General features: G+C 40.0%; 1 protein-coding gene across 4 annotated transcripts in view; it reads left to right on the forward strand.

Annotated features, from left to right (window-relative positions):
• The first annotated feature begins 5,604 nt into the window (after positions 1 to 5,604).
• PPP2R2A (protein phosphatase 2 regulatory subunit Balpha) overlaps positions 5,605 to 23,695 on the forward strand; it is an 80,906-nt gene continuing 62,815 nt past the window's right edge. For all 4 annotated transcript variants that reach the window (XR_012417161.1, XR_012417162.1, XM_045398996.3 and 1 more), the window contains exons 1-2: positions 5,605 to 5,922; positions 7,770 to 7,844. Coding sequence is in view for 2 of the 4 variants with exons in the window: in XM_045398996.3 (XP_045254931.1) it covers positions 5,916 to 5,922; positions 7,770 to 7,844 (82 nt within the window). In the remaining 2 variants the exon portion in view is untranslated. The remainder of the gene's footprint in view (positions 5,923 to 7,769; positions 7,845 to 23,695) is intronic.

Below are 23,695 nucleotides of genomic sequence, written 5' to 3' on the forward strand. Positions count from 1 at the left end.
TTTTTACAAACACTTACTACATGGTAATCCACCTGGTAGATTCTTCGTTATTTTATAATGAGTTCTATACCTTGAATATCATGGTATGGATTGTCTTTATTGTCTATTGGGAAACTGACTTCCAGGCCAAATGTGTAGCTATTAAAAAAGTAGGCCAAGAACGGTGGCTCATGCCTGTAATTCCAGCACTTTGGGAGGCTGAGGCTGGTGGATCACTTGAGGCCAGAAGTTCGAGACCGGCTTGGCCAACATGGTGAAATCTGTCTCTACTAAAAATACAAAAATTAGCCAGGCGTGGTGGCACATGCCTGTAATCCCAGCTACGCAGGAGGCTGAGGCAGGCAAATCGCTTGAACCCCAGAGGCAGAGGTTGCAGTGAGTCAAGATTGCGCCACTGCACTGGGCAACAGAGCAAAAACTTCATCTCAAAAAAAAAAAAAAGTATATAAAAAACTGACAAGTGCTTATAACTTTCCCTGTAAAGCCCTTGCAATTGCTTCAGGTGAGAAGGCATAGCTATGGTGGGTTTGTCAAAATTCTAAACTGCAACCATTTTTAATCAGGGACCTCTCCTCTTTCTCTTGAATTCATGGACTTTCCTGGATACCCCTCGGTCTAACTACCTAGAGGAGAAAAGCAGCTGAAAAGTGCCACTTCTCATTTAGTGTGTGTGGGGGTGGGATGGGGGCGTGGGTTGCGTTCCTCTCAACTCCAAACATGCTTCATCGAGGAAAAGAGTAACTTTCAAATGTTTCTTCTTTGGTCATCTACTATACTTTAAAAAGCTGTCTTGCAGTAACCCATGGCTAAGTCCTGCTGGCTCCATCCTGCTGGTGAGATTGTGAGGGTGTTTAGTACCTTTCAGCTCAGACCCAAAGCAGAGCACTTCCAAGACAAACAGTCTGTCTAGAACCTCACCAGGAAATTCCAGAGGGAGTTTTCCACCTGTTTGTGCCTAACCTGAACTCAGTTCTGCAGGAAACTTGAGTTTGTGCATCTTCTATGTGGCCAGGTGTTGAAGTTCTGGCTAGAGGCTCACATGAAAGAAAACTGGGATGATAGCACGTGGATGAGGGAATGGTGTCCTATGGGATCCTCTTGGATAATATGTATTCAGGAGACAAAGGACCAGGTGGAAGTAGTTGGGATGAATCTATCGGTAAGCAACTTACATATTTGAACAACTGTTGCCTGACAAATGTAGATCGGGATGACTGAGATCACTGTAAAACATCTTTCTTCCAGAGTTGAGGGTGAGTGACAACATTTATGATATGGCAAGCATCGAGGAGTCAACATTTCAGTGCTTTTCTTTAAGCCAGAGAGATTTATTCATTCATGCATTAATCCCACAAATTATGTGGCTGGTGATATGGGAATGAATGGCATACTTCCTACGCTCAAAGAACTCAGTGTAGTAACAGACAAATATTTAGATAATTTGAGTGTGGTCCAGAAAGACAGAAGTGCATTGGATTTTATAAGAATATTGAGTAAGGGTGCCCAGCCCAGCTTAAGGTGGGTAGGAAATGGAGAACAATGTCAGAGAAGCCTTCCTGGAGGAAGTTACATTGGAATTGTTTTTTAAAGAACAGTAGTTTTACTGGCTGAGAAAGGAAGAAAGATGGCTTCGTGGGAGTGTTGGGGCGGGGGTGGCGGGATGTGTGGGAGTGTTGGGGTGGAGGTGGTGGGGTGAGTGGATAATGGTGCCCAGGAAAGGGACAGCATCAACCATGGTATGGAGGGGATATGGAATCAAGACTTGTGCCTGGCAGCACTATGTTTGAAACGCTAAATGGACATCTAGAAATGTCACATAGGCATGTAGAGGTGTGTGTCTGCAGTTCTGGGGTGAAGGCGCAGCTGGAGATCTAAATTTAGCAGTCCCTGGTATATACATGGTATTACATGGTATTTACGTAAGACTAAATGAGGTTGCTCAAAGAATGCGTAGTTACACAAGGGACCCCAGTTTGGAGGCTGAGGAGACAGATCACCCTAATATTTATTTATTTATTTATTTATTTATTTATTTAGAGACAGGGTCTTGCTGGGCTGCCCAGGCTGCAGTACAGTGGTGCGATGATGGCTCACTGCAGCCTCGACCTCCTGGGCTCAGGTAATCCAGGTAGCTGGGACTACAGTCACGTGCTACCACACCTGACTAATTTTTTGTACTTTTTTTTTTGTAGAGATAGGGTCTCCTTTTGTTGCCCTGGTTAGTCTCAAAATCCTGGGCTCAAGTGGTCCTCCCACCTCAGATTCCCAAAGTGTTGAGGTTACAGGTGTGAGCTACTACTCCTGGCCACTACTCTAATATTTAGAGGGTAGTCTAGGAGGAGGAGCCAGCAAAAGAAACTACAAGGAATGACTAGACAGGTGGATGGGTTGGGGGGGTGACAACAAAGTGTCAAGGGGAAAAAAGAGTCTCAAGAAGGAGGGATTGATGGATAGTTTCAAATGCTGCTGGGAAATAGAGAAAAATTAAAACAGAGAAGTGACTATTGTAGTAACGTAGAGATCATTAATGACCTTGACAGAGGCTATTTAAGTGCAGTGGTAAGGTCAGAGGACAGAGTGGAAGGTAGAGCTGCGTGTGGTGGCACATGACTATAGTCCCAGCTACTAGGGAGGCAGAGGCAGGAGGATCACTTGAGCCCAGGATTTTGAGGCTGCAGTGAGATATGATCATGCCACTGCACTCCAGACTGGGCGACAGAGCTAGACTGTCTTTAAAAAAAAAAAGTTTTTTTTTTTTTTTTGAGAGGGAGTTTTGCTTTTTGTTGCCCAGGCTGGAGTGCAATGGCTTGATATCAGCTCACCACAATCTCTGCCTCCCTGGTTCAAGTGATTCTCCTGCCTTAGCCTCCCAAGTAGCTGGGATTACAGGCATGCACCACCACACCCGGCTAATTTTTTTATATTTTTAGTAGAGACGGGGTTTCTCCGTGTTGGTCAGGCTGGTCTTGAACTCCCAACTTCAGGTGATCCACCTGCCTTGGTCTCCCAAAGTGTTCGGATTACAGGCGTGAGCCACCGTGCCCAGAAAAAAAATGTTTTTTTAAGTGGAAGACAGATAAGGAAGTGAGATGGACAAGAGCAACCCCTGACTCTGGGCTAGCGGGTGTTCTGGCCCCTCCTCCTAAGGGTCATTCTGATGAAAGGGAGGTGGCTTATGGTCCTCTGAAAGGGCTGGCCAGGGCCCAAAAAGAGCCAGGTCACTTATACCAGGGTGCCAGGGTGCACTGGCCCTTGATTATCAGACTCATGTCAGCCCATTCCACAGGCATGCAGTACCCTCAAGGCTCCACATAATGTTCTTAAAACAGCACCTGGCACATAGTTGGTGCTATATAAATTTCTGTTATAATTATACCAGTTTCTAGGCAAGCTTTATCGGCTTCTAAGAACAAATCATTTATGTAAACCAAATCATTTTCAGGGTATGTAAAGTCTATATTCTCTTTTTCTGTCTTCCTTTCTCTCTCTCTCCTTTCTGGGTTCTGGTTAAGATGGAGAGCTCTCCCTGGAGAGTCTGGGATTGAACCACCAAAGAAGGGTAGAGCAAACAAAAAGGGAAATAAATGAAGGCATATCCAGAGAAATACATTTATGGAAAACACCAGCATTGAAGAAAATACAGCATGCAGTGCATCGAAGTTTTGTACCTGTTGTACAGGTAGCAAAAGATAACAGAGGGTGGATTTTTAGTTTTGGTTAATTCATTGGTAAAGTGGGAAATATTCATGCAGAAATGGAGGAATGATCATGCAGTACTGCAGTGGTTCCTTTGGAGGAATTTTGAACGTTGCATTACAGTTCAACTGTCCTGGAAATAAAAAATATGGTAGAAAGCAGAGATGGTGGGGAGGATGTGTAAATATCTTTAACTCCCCCTTCTTGGTCTCCAAACACCTTTATCATTCCATTCAGCCTTAGGCCAAATTCTGGATGCTTTTACAGGTGTTTTTCATGTGTAAAACGTGCATATCTATCTCCTAGGAGCATCGTGGAGATGGAATGAGATATGTAAATTATGCTGTATATAGCAACTGCATCATTAGAGCATCTTTCAACAGAAGTGCACATCCCCTCATAGCTGATGACTGGCATTTCCTGTTCATTTTTTTCCTTCTACCTCTTAACCTTACTGACGATGCTTTCAATACAAATCTAATAACAACGGCAGCTAACATTTATCATGTGCTCAAATTAAGTCATTTCATCTCCCCAACAATCCTATCAGGTAGGACTGTCATCTTCATCTCCTGAGCTTTGGAATCACATTAGGCAGCCTGGCTTCAGAGTCCAGCACTTTTTGTGTTTTTGTTTTTGTTTGGACAGGATCGCATTCTGTCTCCCAAGCTGGAGTGCAGTGGTGTGATCACACAGCCCACTGCAGCCTTGACCTACTGGGCTCAAGCAATCCTCCAGCTGCAGCCTCCTAGTAGCACTATAGGCACGCCATCATACCTGGCTAATTTAAAAAAACTTTTTTTTTTGTAGAGATGGGTCTCCCTATGTTCTCTAGGCTTAACTCGGAACTCCTGGCCTCAAGCGATCCTCCCACCCCGGCTTCCCAAACTGCTGGGACTGCAGACGTGAGCCACTGCTCTTAAACGCCCAGCTCTTAAGCACGCAGTACACCACGTTTAGCTGGAGAGACGCCAAGTCACTTCTTGGGCCATACCCTTCTCATCACAAACTCAGGTTTCTCTTACAAACCACCCTTAGTGCCTGCAGTGCCCAGGACTCCTGCCTTGGTTCCTGGGGCCCACGCGAAGGTGACTTAACTTACCTAGATGGAACCAGCCCAATGGTGTCCCTCTGAACACCGTGAACTTTCACCCCGGCTGAGCAGTAAGTCTGCACCGCTCTCCCTTTCTTTGCGGCCTCAGGGCTGACCCAAAGTGACAGCCCTTTTTACTTACTCTTCCTTTTTACTTACTTTCCTAAGTAGTAGTGCGAGTATTTTTTTTTTTTGACGCGGAGTCTTGCTCTGTTGCCCAGGCTGGAGTGCAGTGGCGCGATCTCGGCTTACTGCGACCTCTGCCTCCCGGGTTCAAGCAATTCTCACACCTCAGCCTCCCTCGTGGCTGGGATTACAGGCGCACACCACCACACCTGGCTAATTTTTGTATGTTTTTTTAGTAGAGATGGGGAGTCACCATGTTGGCCAGGCTGGTCTCGAACTCCTGACCTTGTGATCCGCCCGCCTCAGCCTTCCAAAGTGCTGGGATTACAGGCGTGACCCACGGTCCCCGGCCCTGGTATTCCTAAAAGACGTAGGACCCCACGAATCCCTGCAGGCGAGGACGTAAACTGGACTGCTGAGCCCGCCCCAGAGCTCCCGCGCTAGTGCGAGAGGCTGGGACACTGCCAGGTGCATACAGCCGCGGCCTGGCGCAGGCGGAGCGGGCAGATGGGGTGCCGTGGACAGACGCGGGAGCGGCGCAGGCCCCGCCGGTCCGGACGCGGAGGGCGGGGCACGAGCGCAGCAGGAAGGGGGCGTGGCCAGGAGCAGGCCCGGCCGCTCCCCCGCCCCTCCCCCTCTGCTCTCCGCCCCAGCCTGGCAGCTCCGCCCTCTGCGTGACGTCACTGGCCAGGCCAGCCGGCGCCATTTTGAAAGTGGAGTCGCCTACCCCTGCCGCTGCCGCCGCCGCCGTCGCTGTCGTAGCCGCCGCTGCCGCTGCCGGAGAAAGAGCACGAGCGGGGAAGCCCCAGAGTGAAATCTAGCATCCTGCCGGCTGGTCTGCCCGCCCCTCCTTCCTTTTCCCCCGGCCCCCGTCCCCTCCCCCCGCAGGTGCCATCCGCCGCCATCCGCCCTCTCTACCCCCCCATCCCCAGGTGAGGGGGGTGAGTTCAGGAAGCGGAGACCCCGAGGAACCCAGCAGGGTCACCATTTGCAGCGCAACATGGCAGGTAAAGGAGAAATCCCCCTCGCCCCCTGACAAGGCACCGCTTCCTCCTTTTTCCCTCCATCACCCCCTAGCGACCGCCCGCGCCTCGCGCGGAGCCATAGGACGCCCCTCGGGTTTGAGGGAGTAGGGTCCAGAGGGGTGGGGTGGGGGCGGGGAGGGCTCCCAGGAGGCAAGTGGTCACAGTGAGAGTCACTGGGCTTGGAGAACGGGGCTGGCGCCGTGGCGGTGGTGGGGGTGGGGTGTGCCGGCGAGCTTGGGGTGAGGCGTGGGTGGGGCGGGGTGGGGGCGCGTGCAGATTTGTCCCTCCCGCTCGGGAGCCTGGTGGATCCTCTCCCACCTCCCCACCTCGCCCCTCGCCTTTTTTTTTTTTTCCTGCAGGTCTTCATTTAATTTGTATTTTTTCCCCTGCTGCAAGTCTTCTTGGGTGTATATACACATTTATTTTGCACCGAGAAGGAAGAGCGCTTTACAAGTTAAAATACAATGGGGGCATATGTGTATTTTTCCCCCCACTGTGGATGCCAGTATTTTTGAGACTGGAAGCCTAAATTTTTTGTTTCGAACCATTTCGTTTCCGTTTCTTCCCTCTTACCGCCGAAGAGTGCAAGGCCTTTCATGTACAGCAAGTTGCATGAAAATAATTTAAACTTTCCGTTTAGTATGTTAGCTTTTTTGCAGATGTCCTTTTCCCAAAAGGGTTTGGTAGAGTTAGTTAAAATAGTTGCGGAGTTCAGAGATATAAATAGCTAGGAGGAGAGAGATTTAGGTAGAAGCTTTGAAAGGGAGGGGAAAGGATGTAGAGAGAAAATCAGTTTAGGAATAAATTTAGCAAGGAATAGGGGTGATAGGGGAGAGAGAAGTAATGTAATTGCTTTGAGAATTCTTTTTGTACATGTTGGTGTTGCTAAATCTTTTCCTTCATGTAGTAGAATCAATTCCGGATTTAGATTCAGTTTCTTTCTCCCTAGAGCCCCAGGACATTTTCACGATTTCGACCTCAGTACTTGCACGTGAAATAGAAACATTCCGCGATGAGACCAGTTTTCCGTGCTATTATATTCATTATTTAGATAATTAAACCTTTTGAAAAAGTTAACGTGTCGGATTGACTTGTTTGCTATAAATAAGTTGCTTGTTGGCCTTGTTGAATAATGAAATGAGATTAAAATTGTTTTGCACGAGATGACATGTTAGCGAAATGAATTCTTTGCCAGGTCCTTTGGAGTCGAGAGATGAGGTGAAGGGAGGCAGAACAAGCTTCCTTTGACAGTCTCTTTAGCAGCATTCATTTCGGTTTCTTTTCCTCTCTGTCTGGAGCCAGTGATTTGCTGGTAATGAATGCAAAGAAATGGGTGTAGTGTTTGCTGTGTGTGCACTTTGGTGATAGGGTTCATATGAATCATTACTTCTTACCCAGGCAGTAATGTTCCCGAAGTTTTCTCTTCGTTCTATGTTTCATGGTAGTTAACCTTATTAATTCTTCTGCAGGCTTTTTGTACACTTAAAAAGAAAACTCTTTAACTCTTGGTATTTACTTTTTTTCTGGTAGGTCTTGCCTGAATGTAAGGCTTTTACTGTATTTGAGAGGAGGTTTGTGAACAGATGTATAATGACCGTAGATCATGTGCCTTTAAATAATTTCATACCTGGAATGTTTGTTTTTTTCTTTTTAGTACAGTACCAACTATTGGGGTCTCATCTTTTTCCAAACTGGTACTCTTGGTGGTAGTTGTATGTGTGGGCAGAACTAGGCTGTTAGTATCATGCCAACCATGGATACCATCTCTGTGTTTACGAGAGTCAACATAAGCAGAACTCGGTTTTAATTGGTATGTTTTATTTTTCCAGGAGCTGGAGGAGGGAATGATATTCAGTGGTGTTTTTCTCAGGTGAAAGGAGCAGTAGATGATGATGTAGCAGAAGGTAAGAAAGCGTTTAATAATGCAAATTTTGGATATGTAATTTTTTCAGAAATGTTTCCTACTGAGGGATTTCCTTGAAGCCGAAACTACTATAAATTCAAGATGATTTTGTGTTTATTGTCCAAGAAATGTAAGAACAGTTTTAAAAGTTACCTTTCTGAGAAACAGCCTTAAATTTCATTTATTTATGCCTTGTTTTTATTATTTTTTCCTCTGAATTTATATGAAAGGTGATGAGACATACAAAATCCTCACGTGAAAGCTGTGAGCTGCATTTAAGGGTTTCTTTGTTATGTAAATTCCACATACAAATAAATGGCGATGCGTTTTTATGTTTGTACATTGTTTTAGATAAGTAAATTGAAATAGGTGCCATCAGCATTTGGTTCAGAAACATTCTTAACAGCGTCTTTGATTTTTATGGGAAGATTTTTAACTACTTTTGAATTTGTCCACTTTGGGAGTGTGATGCTGATTGGCATATTCTGTGAAGAAATGATAGCTCAGGTTATTCGTTTTGTTGTCTTTCTAGTATTTAGGTGGATAAGACAGTAACAATGCTATGCATATATTGCTTGTCTTCTAGGAAGCGTTATTCTTGTGCAGGTAGAAACTGTGTTTGATCAGTTGAAGTGCTTAACGTCTAATTTTCTCCCCATATTTGTTTACTAATGTGTTTCAGAAGTTTAAGTTTTGGAACTTCAAGGTTTTGCATTCATTTGAGATGGTCTTAGGCAGCAGAGGCATTTCCCACAAAGTTGTTGCATTGTTTCATTCCTCAGAAATGTTGACGTTTTTTAATGGTATTGTGTGTCTTGAATTACAGTAGGAATTTTCCAAACAAAACTCATAAATTTAAACATGTACTTTTGAATTTTAAAAATTTGGTGAAAATTCATAAACCTTTTTTCCCTAGATTGTGTTGTCCTCATATTTCTGACCTGTCTGTAGGGTACTCTTTTGGAGGTTTTTTTTCAGTTGGTGGGTGGTAGCCGAATGCTTTTATTTGCTTGTGTCAGTGTCATTCTTAATGAAGTGTCTGTTTTAGAGTGTGGTGAATCCTATGGGAAGCCAACTGGCACAGGTTATACTTGTCATATTTTACAGAGCTCGCTCACGTTCCTTTTCTTTTGAATCCTTATCTGTTTCTTAGATGAGAAACCAGAGACAAAAGAGACTGACTGATGGTCATGCAAATAGTGTAAGTCAAGGTTTTCTGATGAAGTCAGTAGTGTTTGACTTGTTGAGAGAAATAAGTCCTAACTTCAAGGGAGGAGTTGTGTATTACTCATGTTGTAACTATATTACCTGTTGAATAGTAGACACTCCAGTATTGGATCATTAGTTCTGTGCAGTTGTGTAACACTCACCAAGTTATGAAGGTGCTGTATACTTGGAAAATATTCTTTGGTTGAATTCCATTTATTCCCTTAGGAAAGTTCCCCTAAATGCTGAGCACTGAGGGTGCTTGGTGTCTAGAACATAAACTCTGCCCACAAGGAGCTCATAGTCTGCTTGTTAAACATTAGGCAGAAAGACCACATGGCTTTATTTAATGAGAAGAAATTGATATTTCAAACTGAAGATCATTTACCTAACTAAACCAAATAGCTTGTGATATACATTAAGTCCTCCCTTAATGTTCTGTGACTTTAAGCAAAGAAAGCAAGTTCTATAACAAAAGATGCTGAGCAGAAAAAAAAGTCAAAGTTTTCAAGAACATATTGAGGTGAAGTTAGGAGATAAATCAGTTATAGTTCCCCTTTGCTGATACTTAGTAGGTGCATTTTTCTACTGATTCATTAAATAATTTTCTTTAGAGGTTAAATATTTTAACGTAAGCATATTCTTAGCATCCTAAAACGCTGATCCTTTGTATATATATTTTAGTAAAATAACATATAGTAAAAATATGACCTGTTCTAATAGGTATCATTATACAAATGTATTAAGTATAAAAATCCAATTTTCAAGTGACACCACTTTAATTTGGGCTTTTCTGCATACTAGAGTTTGAATATTATAGTCTTGTTTGTTTTACTAAGGGAAGATTTGCTTTTCTGAAGTAAAATAAGATTATTAACACATTGCCTACCACCCTACGTTTAGACTGATTTCTTAAACAGGTTACATGTAGCTCAACTTTTACTTGCCTGTTTTCTGTTAATGATACATCTTGATTGTCTCCATATTGCCTACCTTTCTCCCGTCTACATGCGGTCAGCTGCCAGGGCATACCATTTTTACTCTGTAATGCCTTAATATTCTTTGCATACCTGCTTTCACCTCTGTTCAGGTTTCCACTCTCCCTCATCCGAGTTGCAGTAAGTTCCTAAATTATTCCCTGCTTCTTCATCCTATGTTTTGCTTGAGAGTTAATCTTAAATGCAGTCCTAGTTTTGTCGTTTTCCTCATAAGTCCACGGTGGATCACTGTATCCACTGGATTAGGAATTAAGTTCAAACATCTCAGTCTAGAATGTGTGACCTTTGTCCAATATGGCCTCTCCTTCTCTCAGTTTATTTGCTGCTATGGCTGATGACCCAGCTAAACAGATACTGTTCTTCAAAGGCGTTCTATGCTGTCTTACTTTAGGGTCTTTGTTTTTGCTGCTTCCACCTTGGAATGCCTGACAGTCCTCCCACAGTTCTCTTACCAGGATCCTGTTCATCCCTCAAATCATGCCTTTAACCTTTTTGCTAATTCTGTCTTTTGGAAATACCTGTTTTTAAAATCTTCCTTTATGGCACTTTATTACATAGATATCATATAGTACCCCACATCTCTACTGTTACGTACTACAAAGTTTAGTGCAGGACTGATTTATCTTCGTACCTTATGCAGGCATGAAACTGCTCTGTCTAGAACAATGCCTGGCACACAGTAGTTGAATATTTGTTTGAATGAAGGAACATAAATATTACTGTTCTTAGGTTTTGAAAGGGGATGAGAAGTGGTAAGAGGATGATTGAGATGTACTTCTAGCAGTCATGGATTTAGTTATTTGGTAGGCTTTTTAAAATAAAAATTTAAAACGCTGTCTGCAGAATCATTGGTAGGCTTTTTATAACCAGATTGATGATATACAACCGTATAATACAAAGAAATCAGGAGACCTTGGGTTTTTACCCTAGCTCCAGCACAAACTAGTGTGTGTCACTGGGGATAAGTACTCCCCTGGGTTTCTGTGTGTTTAGTAATGGAATAATAAGAATGGATTAGGTGATTTCTGCTTTTCCTTGTACTTTAATCTTGTTAATTTCCAAAAGCATCTAAAAACAGCCCAAATTCTTTTTTTTTTTTTTTTTTGGTGAGACAGAGTCTCACTCTGTTAGGCTGGATAGCAGTGGCGCAATCTCGACTCACGCATCCTCCGCCTCCCGGGTTCAAGTGATTCTCCTGCCTCAGCCTCTTGAGAAGCTGGGACTACAGGCGCACGCCACCATGTCCGGCTCATTTTTGTATTTTTATTAGAGATAATTTTGCCATGTTGGCCAGGCTTGGTTTGAACTCCTGACCTCAAGTGATCCACCTGCCTCGGCCTCCCAAAGTGCTGAGATTACAGGTGTGAACCACCAGCCACAGAATTATTACTACTGATAATTAATACTACTGGTATTATTTGAGATGCTGGACTCTCTAGAGGCCTTAAAAATAAATTATTGCTAGTAATGTATTTTATATTTTTAATTTTTCTTTTATTGAAAACTTTCTGTCATGAGACAGTAGGTAAAAGCACAGACTCAGGTGCTAGGCTACATGGTTTGAATCTTGCTCAGTCATTTATCAGTTGTGTGGTCCTCTCTTTGTGCCTGGCTGCCCTCTGTAAAATGAGGATAACAATGAAACCTGTCTTTTTTACAGTGTTGTTTTGATGATTAAATGAGTTTATACACATAAAACAGAACAGTACCCAGCACAAAAGAGCCTTATGAGGATTTAGATATTATTACTTGAACCTTCATATTATTGTTACTTTGGAGGAAGAGTCTTTGGAGTATGAGTAAATTGGGGATTTGTCTTTAAAGCCTACTAAAAATTTCTCAAAGTGAAGGAAATAGCATGTATGTGTGTTTTATACATACTCTTTGATTCCACTAATAAATTACCAAATACATTCAAAACTAACCTATAGATTTAGAGACACATATGAAGCTGGTAAAACTATGAAGAAAAGCTATGAAGTAAAAGGAAAAAAAGTACTGTAAAAAGTACTATGAAAGTCAGTATAGTGGCTACCTTTAAGCTGTTGGAAGGGGGTTGTGATTGGGAAGGGTAGGGGAGGCCCTTGGGTGCCATCTTGACTGGAATGGTGGTTGTACAGATGTTTGTAAAGACTAACGTGGGCATTTTTGTTTCAATTTTTGTTTTTCTTTATCTGTTAAATTTTACAATAAGAGGATTTTAGAAATCTAATACAGTACTAAAGGGTTTAGGATGGAAAATGGCAGTCCCCTACCTCCCCACTCCCTAATCCCTAGTCCATCTCCTAAGAGCAGTTGTTCAGCTCATCTGCTGGATTCCTTGGTGCATCATTTCCTTTTTGGGTATAAAATGATATTTCTGTATCTTGTCAATTTTAGCATTTCCAGCTGACTTGCTCATCTAGTAGGTGATAACTAAGCTGTTCACATTATCACCCCCATTTCTGTCCCTATTGTGCCCCAATGTTACATCACACACTATGATTAAATTGGACGTCAGTGCTTAAGTTGTTATGACCGTGCACACGTTCTCTACTGAACCAGTAGTGCTCTGCAATGTTTATTTCATCCTGAAGGTAATACAGTAATTGCTTGTTTGTTAAGTTGGCTACTATTTGTTTTTTTAAAAAACTTAATCTGGAAAGTATGTGGAATAGTATAATGAACTCCTGTCACCCATCATTGTCAACGGCCAGTGCTGCCCCATTTATGCTTCCATCACTTGACCCTTTCCCATCCTTTTGTTATTTAATAATGTAATATTTGTTTTTAAAATCTGGATTTAACAAAATAGAAAGCAAGTTCATTTTTTAAAGTCAAGCAGTAAGAAATTTTTTCTAATGATTTTGATAATGTGTTTAAATTTTGCTTGTGGAAATATTAAAGATTCAGATACATGTGGATAATCTGAAGTGTGTAATATTTGGTCAAAACAATGGAACAGGCCAGGTGCAGTGGATCACGCCTGGAATCCCAGCACTTTGGGAGGCCAGGCAAGAGGATCTCTTGAATCCAGGAGTTTGAGACCAGTCTAGACAACGTAGTGAGACCTTGTCTCTACAAAAAATAAAATATTAGCAGGGTATGGCGGCGTGCAACTGTAGTCCCAGCTACTCAGGAGACTGAGGCTTGAGCCTGAGAGGTGCGCTATAGTTAGGCTGTGATTGTGCCACTAGACTCCAGCCTGGACAATAGAGTAAGACTCTGTTTCAAAAAAAAAAAAAAAAGGAACAACTTAACCATTCAAGTTAGTTATTTTAATTATTTTAATATACATTTTGATTGTTTAGTAATCTTAAAATATCAGATGTTATTAAATATTTAATAATGAACCTCATCTCCATATTTGATAGTCTTAAACTTTCATAGGAAATTATTTTAGGATGTTATCTTATAAAGTCTGATTTTATGAAACTTGGATCCAAGTGCATTGTGTGTTTTCAACTGTTTGCTTTCTGTTTACTGTTGGTAGGATTTAGCCTTGTGGACTGGGTCTTGAAAAATATTTTTTAAATGGTAGAGGCTAAAATATGCCCAAATAAGGACATAAGTAAAAATTTGAGAAATAGTCCATATTTTGATATCACACACAATTTAATGGTTTTAGTCCATACCATATGTTTAATGCTATAATATGAACAGAATTTAAAATCATGTCTCTTCTGCATCTTTTTTGTTAAAGACAAAGTCTTGCTATGTTGCCCAGGCCGTCTTCTGTGTTTCTTAGAGTAGTATGCATGTTAGATTTAGGCAGTAAGGTAAGTTAGTAGAAAAAAATAGTAGAACCCTGTTGTTTTGTGGATTTAAAAATAGTGGCACATTAGCTGTATTCCGAAACCTAATGACCTGTGGTGAAGGTCTTAGTTAATATCCTTACCTTGTATGACATGTGACACTTCTTTTTCTTAACACTAGCATTACTACTGACTGAAGTCTAGTAGACCTCACTCAGTACAGTCACTTAAAGTAGTAGTGTCAATTTACCCATTAAATACCATGAATGATAGTATCTGTTTAGCATAAAATAGTTTTCTTGCTTTATTTTAAAATACTAAGTTTTTTCACATTCATTTGACAAAAGATTATGAGAGATAAAGGCCATTGAAAACATACTGCTGAAATTTTGTCTTGTTATTAAAATAAACCAAAAATTAGTCTTGGATGTTTCTTAGTACTCTGTAATAGTGAATGACATATTAAAGTCAAGTTATTGAAAATTGTAGAATAAGCAGAATGATGAGAGGTTGAAGCAAAAATTCATAAAATCAGTGAAGAGGTTACAATATGTTACATATTTACATATAAATGTTTGCCTAGTTTATCTTAAAGTTGAGTTGTAGGAAGAAAGGTAAGTTTCTTAATGCTGTTAAATAGGAAAACTGAAGGACTGGAAATAGCTAAAAAATTTTAGCTAATATCCTCAACTATAATCTTGTTGCCCTTTAAGGCGATGATGGAAATTATAATTAAGTAATCAAGTATCCATAAGGTGCTTCCTCAGCAGACAGAAAGAAAAGTAAAAGCTGGCCGGCCGTGGTTGCTCACGCCTGTAATCCCAGCATTTTGGGAGATGGAGGCAGGTGAATCACAAGGTCAGGAGTTTGAGACCAGCCTGGCCAATGTAGTGAAACCTAAAAATACAAAAATTAGCCAGGTGTGGTGTCGTGTGCCTGTAGTCCCAGCTACTCAGGCTGAGGCAGAAGAATGGCTTGAATCTGGGAGGTGGAGGTTGCAGTGAGCCGAGATCGTGCCACTTGCGCTCTAGCTTGGGCAACAGAGCAAGACTCCATCTCAGAAAAGAAAAAGCCTGGGTGCAAATTAGATTTTCTATAAATACACTGCTGTATAGTCATTGTAAGGAAGGCATGGCATGGCCATCTTGAGTAACCTAAATCTTTTGAGTGCTTAACTATGTACCAGGCATTGTTTTAGGTGCTTTACATCTATTAATTTACTGTTCTTCACAAAAACCTTGTGAAATAAGTAGACTGGTGGGAAAGTTAATTAACAGTATAATCTTGAGCAGGTGATGAAGCTGGGATTCTTACCTCAGACCTTTCACTTTTCCTAATATAATTTTATTTCAAAACTTGATCTCCTTTTAGTTCAGGTGAAAGTGTTTGATGTTGTTGAACTGCAGCTCTTGTTTATAACAAGGTTTATTTGTAATGCCTAGTAGATAATTTTTATTTTGAAGTAATCAAATATAATTTGGAGATTTATTGAATTTTCTGCTAATGGCATTCTTTTGAGACAGGGTCTTGCTGTGTCACCCTGGCTGGAGTGCAATGGCATGATCACAGCTCACTGCAGCCTCAACCTCCCAGTATCAAGTGATCCTCCTGCCCCAGCCTCCTGAGTAGCTGGGACTACAGGCACAGGCCACAACGCCTGGCTAGTGTTTAAAAATTTTTTGGTAGAGACAGGTCTCAACATGTTGCCCAGGCTGGTCTGCTAATGGCATTTGTTAGCTGAGATGTGCTGTCTATAGATCGGTTATAAGGGCTTTGTTAACCCTCTGATGTGTGTGAAATTGTATAATTGTACATATGTGCATTTCTCTGGTCAGAGTCCATAGCTGCCATCAAAATTGATATCATGTAGTCCAGTGGTTCTCTAAGTGTGGTCTGGCAACCCCTGAACTCATTCAAACTGTCTGTGAAGTCAAAACTATTTTCACAGTAGTACTCAGATGATACTTGCCTTTTTCAGTACACTTTGCAGTAGTGGTACAGAAGCCATCTTAGCATGAGATCAAGACAGTGGCACAAAAGGGTACTTGTAGAGGTAATCATCATCACCATGTACTAGCAGTTTAAAAAACTGTCAGTTTTAAGAATGTCCTTGAAGCAGTAAAAACTTAATTTTATTAAATTCTTCTTGAACACATATCTGTTCAACGTTCTGCATGACAGAATGGGAGGTATACCTAGAGCACTTCTGCAAGGGGGCAAAGTACAGTGGTTGTCTGGAGGAACAGCATTGGTGCAGCTGTTTGAGTTTCAACTGCTGTTTTCATGGAACATCATTTTTATTTGAAATAACTGGTAAACTATGGTTATTCGGACTTGGATATTTGGTGGACGTTTTCTCAAAAGAACAGTGAAACTGTTGCTTCAGTAGACAGTGTTTGTTGCCCATGATGAAATTTGAGCTTTCAAGCAAAAATTAGAATTTTGGAAAACACGTATCTGTAATTGTGAGCTCGACAGCCTCCCAGTACTTAAAAGATTTTTTCAAGTAAAATCAGTAGTCATATTAATGAATGTGATTTTTTGATAAATATGTCAACATTTGGAAGATCTGTGGAACTCAGTGAATCAGTCTTTTACGAGTGACCAATGCATGTGATGTTAAACAGTCATATATCAGTAAAAGTGCTTTTACTGATATGTTTTCACATTCCACAAACCTTTAAGAATCTACCACTGAGGAGTTTTGGTGTCGTATCAAAGGTATATCCATAACTACCTGAAAAACCTATTAAAATGTTCCTCCCTTTGTAACTACATTGTCTGAGTGAGGCTGGATTTTCTTCACATATTTAATCGACAAAGCATATTGTGGTACAGTATATTGAATACAGAAACAGTTAAGAGAATCTTCATTCTGTTAGGCCAGATATTAAAGAGATTTGCAGCAGTGTAAAGCAGTGTCATTAATTTTGTTGGTGGGGAGGTGGGGGGTATAGTCATTTTTCATAAAATTTTTGTTAATGTGTGAGGTTTATTGCTATTTTACAATGAAGAAATATTTTAAAGTTTAAAAGCTCTTTGTTCTAAGATTGTAAGAGTTAAGGGGATCTATCATTCAGAAAATTTGACAGTTGTTGGTTTAGTCTGTTCATAGATTTCATTTTAGTAATAATGCTTTACAAGTCTCATGAACCACAAGATAAGTGATCAGAACAGTGTACTGCTTTTGTGCATGAATGTCTTAAAAAATTGCATATGAAAGTAGTTTCTGTGACTTGAAATTGTTTCAGTCCCCTCCCTCCCTGTTCTTTTAGATACCAAATTAGATCTGCCTTAAGCTCTTTCAGCTGGTGATCTTGGTGAAGGAAGAATACCTTCAGGACGTTAAAGTATCTATTTTTAAACTTACTCTCCCTTACAGAGATTAAATACCAGTAACAGATTTGCCAGAATAAAATAATTTTTTACGGTTTTCCTCACAGTGTCTGCTCAGGTTCAACTATCAGGAACACTGAAATTCCCACAGCCTAATTTAGTGCCATCCTGGGTTGCCTGCCTCGTCATTAGAAGTGAGTTGGTGACCTTGACATTGTGTTTATTTTGAGCCCAACATGTAGCAGTTTGGTGATGTGTGGTCTGTTCTAGGAAAGAAGGCATAAAATGGGCTTGGTAACTGTTTCCCAACTTAACATTAAAGGGAAGTGAGAGAGGGAACAATGTTTTTCTGAAAATCCTAAAGTGAACAACATAATTCCATTTTAAATAGTTAAATTTCCCATTCTAAAGATGTAATATCAACTATTGCTTAATATTTTCAGTATTTTTGTGGCTGTTTTCTATGCTTGAATGCCAGAGCTTGTAGACTTTAACAGTTTTCTGTCCAGTTTTAAACACAGAATGTAATTTTAAAAAACTCAGCAAATTTTTAAAAATTAATGTGAATGTTTTTAGTTAATGTTGGCAGTAGTTGATTACAATATCATCTAGATCTTTGCTCTTGGCAAATGTGGAATCCTTGGCAAGTCGTTGAATACTTCTATATAGCACATTGCCGGGAGTTACACACTTGCAGCTTTTAGTTTCTATTGGTTAAATCCTCTCTGTATGTTCAAATACCAGATGGAGTTTTCTCTTCTGGAATCTTTGAATGATCTCTTTTTATCCAGTTCACAGGGTCTGTGGACCAGTGATCTGGTTTAAGAACTTCTGCTCTAATCTTATAGTTATGCCTATGTTTACACACTTACTGAAACTTATTTATTGGACTCTAAATTTGGAAGAATCAAGGATATTTGTATGGTAATAATGGTGTTTAGACTATTCAGGAGGGTATTTTTTCTTATCAATCCTCTTATTACTTTTTCCTGAGATGATATGGGAGGGATTAATCTTCTCTAAAATACTGGACTTGACAGATTTAGTGCATTCTCATCTTTTTTTTTTCCCACCCTTTATTAAAAACTGTCTCTCATTGGTAAAAACATTAGAGGGATATATTGGATTTTGAACCAGTTGCTTATTTTATACTTTAATCAGAAGGAAATTTAAGTTCTTCAGTAGCTTGTGTTAAGAGAGAAATCAAAGTAGGTAAAAAGGATTGGGGGCAACATTTTAAAAATTTTCTAAAGATCCAGAAGAACATGGTTAGATCTGAAGCAGTGTTACTTTTCATAACCTGCCATTGCAGGCTCGTCGTAGGTCTGCTCTGCATGAAAGTAGAAATAGTACCTTTTTTTGGTGTTACCCTGTGTGTCTGTTTTTTCCTGCTTACCGCAAGGTAAGATTCTTAAGGGTAGATGACTTTCTAAGGTAACATAAGAGGAATCTTTCCTTTTGGCTAATAGAGTGGGAAGACTCTAATTCAAGAGAAACAGGCTATTGTAGGCAATAAATAGTTCTGAACAAATTTCTTATCAAGGCATGCAACATGCAAAAATGGTTGTTAAAGGAATTGGTAGTAGCAAAGGCATTGCTTGTTCTGTCTTTTTTCTCCTTGACATAAAGTGAGCATTATTTTTTTTTCTAGCAACAGAACCAATTTTTAGTGAAAATTTTTAGCTACCTAATGTTTTTATGCATATTATAGAAAACACATAACATAATAAAATTTACCATTTTAACTGTTTTCAAATACACCATTCAGTAGTGTTAACTCTAGTCATACTGTGAAACAGATCCTCAGAACTTTTTCATCTTGCAAAACTGAAACTCTATACCCATTAAACAACTCCCTTCTTCCCCTCCCCTCAGCTCTTGGCAGCTATCATTCTACTTTCTGTTTCTGCAAATTTGACTACTTTAGATTCCTCCTCCAAGTGGAATTATACAGTCTTTTTGTGACTGGCTTATTTCATAATGTCTTTAGGGTTCATCCCTGTTGTAGTATGTGACAGGATTTCCTTCCTTTTTAAGGCTGAATAATAGACCATTGTGTGTATATATCCCTTTTGTTTATTCATTCATCCTTTGATGGACATGTTGGTTGCTTTCATGCTTTAGCTCTTGCTTAAAGCGAGCTCCTAGTCTTTTTATATATATCGGGTTCTGTGGGAAGGAACAAAGTAGGTACTTTCTGTAATTAATTTGAGTAGTCTAGGTAGAACATTGAAAGTGTCAGTTTAAAGGATTTAGACATTAGTGTAGTTTTATTTTTAAAACTCCTGTTTGATTGAGTCTGCATCTCTGATTTTTATGGGGAGGGGATAGAGCTAAGGTGAGACTTTGTTCAGCCGCAAGTCAACAGGTTTCTGTTGAGTTCCCAGTGCTGTGGAGAATGTGAAGGAGATAGAAGATATTGTTCCTTCTAGGTACACTGGAGGTCCATTTTATTGAAATAAACATTTCCCATAGCACTTGGCTTTTGGTATTACTCCTATTTATGGTACTGTGAAAACCTCTAATCCCATGTAAAAATTTTATGGATAATACTAGAGTCTGAGTAGTAAATTACTCTCCCTTTTCTAAGTTGATTTTATGCTGCTTGATATTGAGATGGGGATTTAGTACAAATATTTACTTGTTTCTTGGAGTTAAATTTTTAAAAGTCCCATATTGCAGGTCTAAGACCGTAAATTTGTCTTTTACTGCTTTCGAATAGACATGAGTTGGAGTTTTCTAATTAATATTTTTAGAGACTTCTTTAGGTGAATGTTTATGGTAGCCTCCAAGCTACCATACTGTGATTTTTACTGTTCTATTAGTACCTTAAACACTGAATTACTTTGCGACCCAGCAGTTCTACTCCCAGGTGTGTATCTAAGAGAATTGAAAACATATCCACCCAAAACCTGGTATATGAATGTTGCTAGGACCCTTCCTCACTCATGATAGCCAAAAAGTGGAAACAGTGCCAAGTCTCCATCAACTGATGAATGGATAAAGGTGGTGTATCCATACAATGGTATGTTACTCAGACACTAAAAGGAATGAAGTGCTGATGATATGTTTCAACATGGATAGATTTTAAAAACATCCTAAGTAAAGGAGCCAGTTACAAAAGACCATAGAGTTTATGATTCCATTTACATGAAATGTCCAGAATAGGCAAACCTGTAGAGACAGAAAGTAGATTAGTGTTTGCCAGGAGCGGTGTGAGGGAAAGGGAGTTGAGAATAAGGGCAGTGATTGCCATTGGGTGCAGAGTTTCTCTAAGGGGTGATGGAAATGTTCTGGAATTAAATAGTAGTGATGAATATATTAAAAAGCCACTGAATCATGCACTGATTTTGGAAAAAATACTAGTAAAACAAAAATTAAATGGGAGAAAAGTGGTAGGATTTACTCTTTTCTTAAAAATGAATTTCTAGGCTGGGCACGGTGGCTCACGCCTGTAATCCCAGCACTTTGGGAGGCCGAAGTAGGTGGATCACCTGAGGTCAGGAGTTCGAAACCAGCCTGGCCAACATGGAGAAACGCTGTCTCTAGAAAAAATACAAAAATTAGCTGGGCATGGTGGCACGCGCCTGTAATCCCAGCCACTCAGGAGACTGAGACAGGAGAATTTCTTGAACCCAGGAGGTGGAGGTTGCAGTGAGCCGAGATCATGTTACTGCCCTCCAGCCTGGGCAACAGAGCAAGACTCTGTCTCAGAAAAAAAAAAAAAGAGTTTCTAGCCTGGGCATGGTGATTCACATCTGTAATCCCAACACTTTGGGAGGCCAAGGTGGGTGGATCGCTTGAGGTCAGGTGTTCGAGACTAGCCTGGCCAGCATGGTGAAACGCCATCTCTACTAAAAATACAAAAATTAGCTGGGCTTTGTGGCGCTTGCCTGTAATCCCAGCTGCTCAGAAAGTTGAGGCACAAGAATTGCTTGAACCCAGGAGGCGAAGGTTGCAGTGAGCCAAGATCGCACCACTGTACTCCAGCCAGCCTGGGTGACAGAGCTAGACTCTGTCTCAAAAAAAAAAAAAAGGTTTTCTACAGCCAATAAACTGCATTTACAAAAGAAAAACATTCATTTTGCAGCACTATACTTCTAAGTCACACACAGACTACATTTACATCTAACTTTCCCCACTGTATTAATCAAATCTAGTTTGTACATCTGTTTTACAAACCAAATATAGGTAAAGGTTTTTGTTTTAATAACTAGGTTTAAAAAATCTAATAAAGGATGGACATGATGATGCACGCCTATAGTCCCATCTACTCAGGAGGCCAAGGCAGAAGGATTGCTTGAACCCAGGAGTTCGAGGTTACAGTAAGCCATGATCGTGCCACTACACGCCAGCCTGGGTGACAGAAAAAAAAAAATTAATACATATATAGAATGGTAAATCAAGAGGAATACAGCAAATGTCTTCCCTCTTCTTTGTCCCAGTTTCTTTGTCCTCTCACCAGAGATGCCATCACAGGTTTCTTATATATCATCCAGAAGTGTTTTATTTTGTATTTGCATATGTTTTTAACAGCACATCTTTATCATTTTGGACTTGAAAGTAGGAAAATGTATTCTAGGAATCCATGAATTATTAGGCAAGGTCTATAGGCCCCACCTTAAAGAGGATCTGATGAGTTGCCTGAGAAATTAGCATTTTCTTTTAACCAGTAGATTAAAACCATACAGATTTCTATGTGGAGAGTTACTGAGAAGGTTGTACACATTTGAAATTTACATCTAGATGTGCAATTAGTGGACTCTAAACAAAGCTAAGTAAAATCTATAATGTCTAAGATATCCAAGTCTTTAAAAATAACAGTTTGGGTTCATAGATAACAGTTCATAGATAACTTTAAAAATAACAGTTTGGAGTCTTTGGGTTGTAGACCTCAAGTCTTTCTTCTTTCTCCACTTGAATCTGATTGTTCCTGGCAGTATGTAAAGTGACCGGTTCATTTTGGTGATTTATTTGATTAAGACTATACTACACATTATAGAATAGGCTAGATCCTAAAAATATAATGTGTGTTCTTAACTGTTCAGTTAACACGTAGGCCTTTTTGGTCACTTGTCCACCATGTCTAATTCTCAACCTAATTTCTTGGGAGTTTTGTTAATATTCCTTAAAATGCCAAAACATCATGATTTGTATACTGCTCAGATTGTATACTGCTCAGATTGTATACTGCTCAGATTGATTAGAATAAAGCTTTGTTAAATTTTTGCTCTGCAAAAGTTTTTTAATCTTTAAGAATTTTTATTTGTTAAAGGAAAAATAACTGATTATAAATGAGAAATTTAAAAAATAAGTGCTCAAGAAACTGAGCTGCCTATGTGTATAAGTGCTTTATATGTATTATCTCATTTAATCTTCTCACTGTAAGGATAAATTATTACTTTCATTTTATAGATGAGGAAATCAAGGCTTAGATAATGTAACTTGCCCAAGGTCACGTAGTTGGAAAGTGGGGGAGTGAGGTGTTGAACGTTGTTGGTTCTTCTCACAGCCCATGTACTATATGTAAATGAAAAAATCAAATCAAATACAGGCGTACCTCAGAGATATTGCTGCTTTGGTTCCAGATCACTGTAATAAAGCAAATATTGCAGTAAGATGAGTCACAAATTTTTGGTTTCCCAGAGCACATAAAAGTTATGCTTACACTATCCTGTAGTCTGTTAAGTGTACAGTAGCATGTCTGAAACAGTGTACATGACAATTAAAAAGTACATTATTGCTAAAAAATGTTAATAGTTGTCTGAGCCTTCAGCAAGTTGTACATTTTTTGCCCCTGGAGGATCTTGTCTTAATGTTGATGGCTGTTGACTGATCAGGGTGGTGTCTGCCGAAGGTTGGAGTGACTGTGGCACTTCTTAATGAGTGCCAAATGAAGTTTGCTGCATCAGTTGACAAAATATTTCTCTGTAGCATGCAATGCTCTTTAATAGCATTTTACCTGCAGTACAAGGTCTTCTAAAATTGGAGACAATTCTTTAACCCTACTGCTGCTTTATCGACTAAGTTTATATAATATTCTAAATTTTGTTTGTTTCATTTCAACAGTGTTCACAGCGTCATCACCAGCAGTAGATTCCATCTCAAGAAACCATTTTGTTTAATTAAAAAGAAACTGGTCATCTATTGATGGTATCATGAAATTGGAACAATATATCTTTAGGCTCCATTTCTAATTCTAGTTCTCTTGCTATTTCCATTACATCTGCAGTTAACTTCCTACGTGGAAGTCTTGAGCCCCTCAGAGTTATCCATGAGGACTGGAATCAGCTCCTTTCAACTCCTGTTTGTGTTGATATTTTGACATCCTGACATGAATCATGGATGTTCTTAATGGCATCTAGAATGTTGAATTCTTTCCAGGAGGTTTTCAGTTGGCTTTGCCCAGATTTAAGAGGAATCACTGTCTATGGCAGTTATAGCCTTACAAAAGGAATCACTGTCTATGGCAGTTACAGCCTTACAAAAATATATTTCTTTTTGTTTGTTTGTTTGTTTTGGAGACAGTGTCTCACTCTGTTGCCCAGGCTGGAGTACAGTGGTGTGATCATGGCTCA

Source organism: Macaca fascicularis, chromosome 8 (genome assembly GCF_037993035.2).
Source record: "Macaca fascicularis isolate 582-1 chromosome 8, T2T-MFA8v1.1".
NCBI classification, from domain to species: Eukaryota; Metazoa; Chordata; class Mammalia; order Primates; family Cercopithecidae; genus Macaca; species Macaca fascicularis.